The sequence below is a fragment of the Oratosquilla oratoria genome, chromosome 20, assembly GCF_046742065.1.
Source record: "Oratosquilla oratoria isolate Oo_2021 chromosome 20, ASM4674206v1, whole genome shotgun sequence".
Taxonomy (NCBI): Eukaryota; Metazoa; Arthropoda; class Malacostraca; order Stomatopoda; family Squillidae; genus Oratosquilla; species Oratosquilla oratoria.
Genome location: NC_134796.1, coordinates 59,062,946 through 59,064,298, shown reverse-complemented (window position 1 = coordinate 59,064,298; position 1,353 = coordinate 59,062,946). Strand labels below are relative to the sequence as shown.

The window sequence follows — 1,353 nt, the reverse complement described above, 5'->3', positions numbered from 1 at the left end:
GACAGGGAGTGGTTTTAGTCGATCTTATATGGTCCAATCTTGGTAAAGTTGCTTTTCATAGAAAATTCAAATTCCATCATTTCAATGCATATAAAGCTTTTATACGTCCAAGCTTATAAAAGTTTTTTTTTTTTGTATCAATTCCAATGGTCCAGAGTGAACAATTCAAGTTAATCCAAAGATGATTTTCATAACGATTTTGATAGTAAAAAAACTCAAATTTTGAGTGAAGAAAGCTGTTCAGTGACGATGTCCAAGAGGATGTTGAATCGAACATCTCGAAGTTTTTGGACCAGATCATCAACTGAAATTCGATCTTCGGGATTGTAAGTCATTGCCCTTGCGATAAGAAGAGAAATATCCTTATTTCGATCTTCGTGGGCGATAAGAGAGGCCAACAGATATCCGATCGAGTAGACATCACTTGCAGAAGAAGTTCCTCGCCCCTTGAAAAGCTCGGGAGCAATGTGAGGAAAAGTGATGTGACCGGTTCTGTTCTTTCTGTAAACGGCCTTGCCGATGCGAACGGCGCTTCCGAAGTCGATGAGAGTTGCGTTCCAAAGGTCGCAGTTCCTCTCGACGACGATGTTATCTTGTTTGATATCGTTATGCGTCCAGCCGCGATGATGAATAAGGCGAACGCTCTCTGTGACTTGGAAAACGAGGTCGACAGCCTGATATTTTGAGAGCTGTCCTCGTTGAATCAGTTTGTACAGAGAGCGTCCCCCGCAGCTGGTGATGAGAGTGACCGGGTTTCTGCCAACGCCGAAAAGGGTCGGGACACGAGGAACTCCTGACAACGCTGCCAGAGCCTCGGCCTCTTTAACCATGGCGGGCAGAAACCTTCTCTTCTTGTAGACCTTTGCGACCACTCTCCTGTCGCCCGCTGGAACTAGGTAAACCTTTGCAAATGTTCCTTCGCCGTGACGACGGCAGTTCTTCAGGTGCCTCTGGATGACCTCGGTCCCAATCCAGGTGAGCTGACGTCCTTCCTCCATTGTTGTGCTCAAGAAAAAGAATTCCCAATTCTTAATAAAAATCCGGTCCAGGCCCATCTTTGCAATGACTCGTTAGCTCGAGCTTAGATTAGGTCCAACATGCGAGCACGAATATTAAGGCGAGTTCGTGTATACAATACGACATTAGAGACGATCATGTAATGCAAATATTATTCATTTATCACACACCCACACACACACACACACACACACACACACACACACACACATGCACAAACGTACACACAGACTCGGTGGCGCGGTCCCCGACTGTCACTACGGTTGTCCGGGTTCGAGTTCTGCCCAAGGCTGAAAAATTTCGGTATCACTGCGCTACGAGTCGTCACTCCAACTC

At 46.0% G+C, this 1,353-nt stretch overlaps 1 protein-coding gene across 1 annotated transcript; it reads right to left on the bottom strand.

Moving 5' to 3' along the window:
* Positions 1–215: 215 nt before the first annotated feature.
* On the bottom strand, positions 216–1,055 carry LOC143036356 (serine/threonine-protein kinase PknK-like). The gene has a single exon (XM_076203605.1). It carries the CDS (start codon positions 1,053–1,055, stop codon positions 216–218), a length of 840 nt encoding a protein of 279 aa, XP_076059720.1.
* Positions 1,056–1,353: the final 298 nt, after the last annotated feature.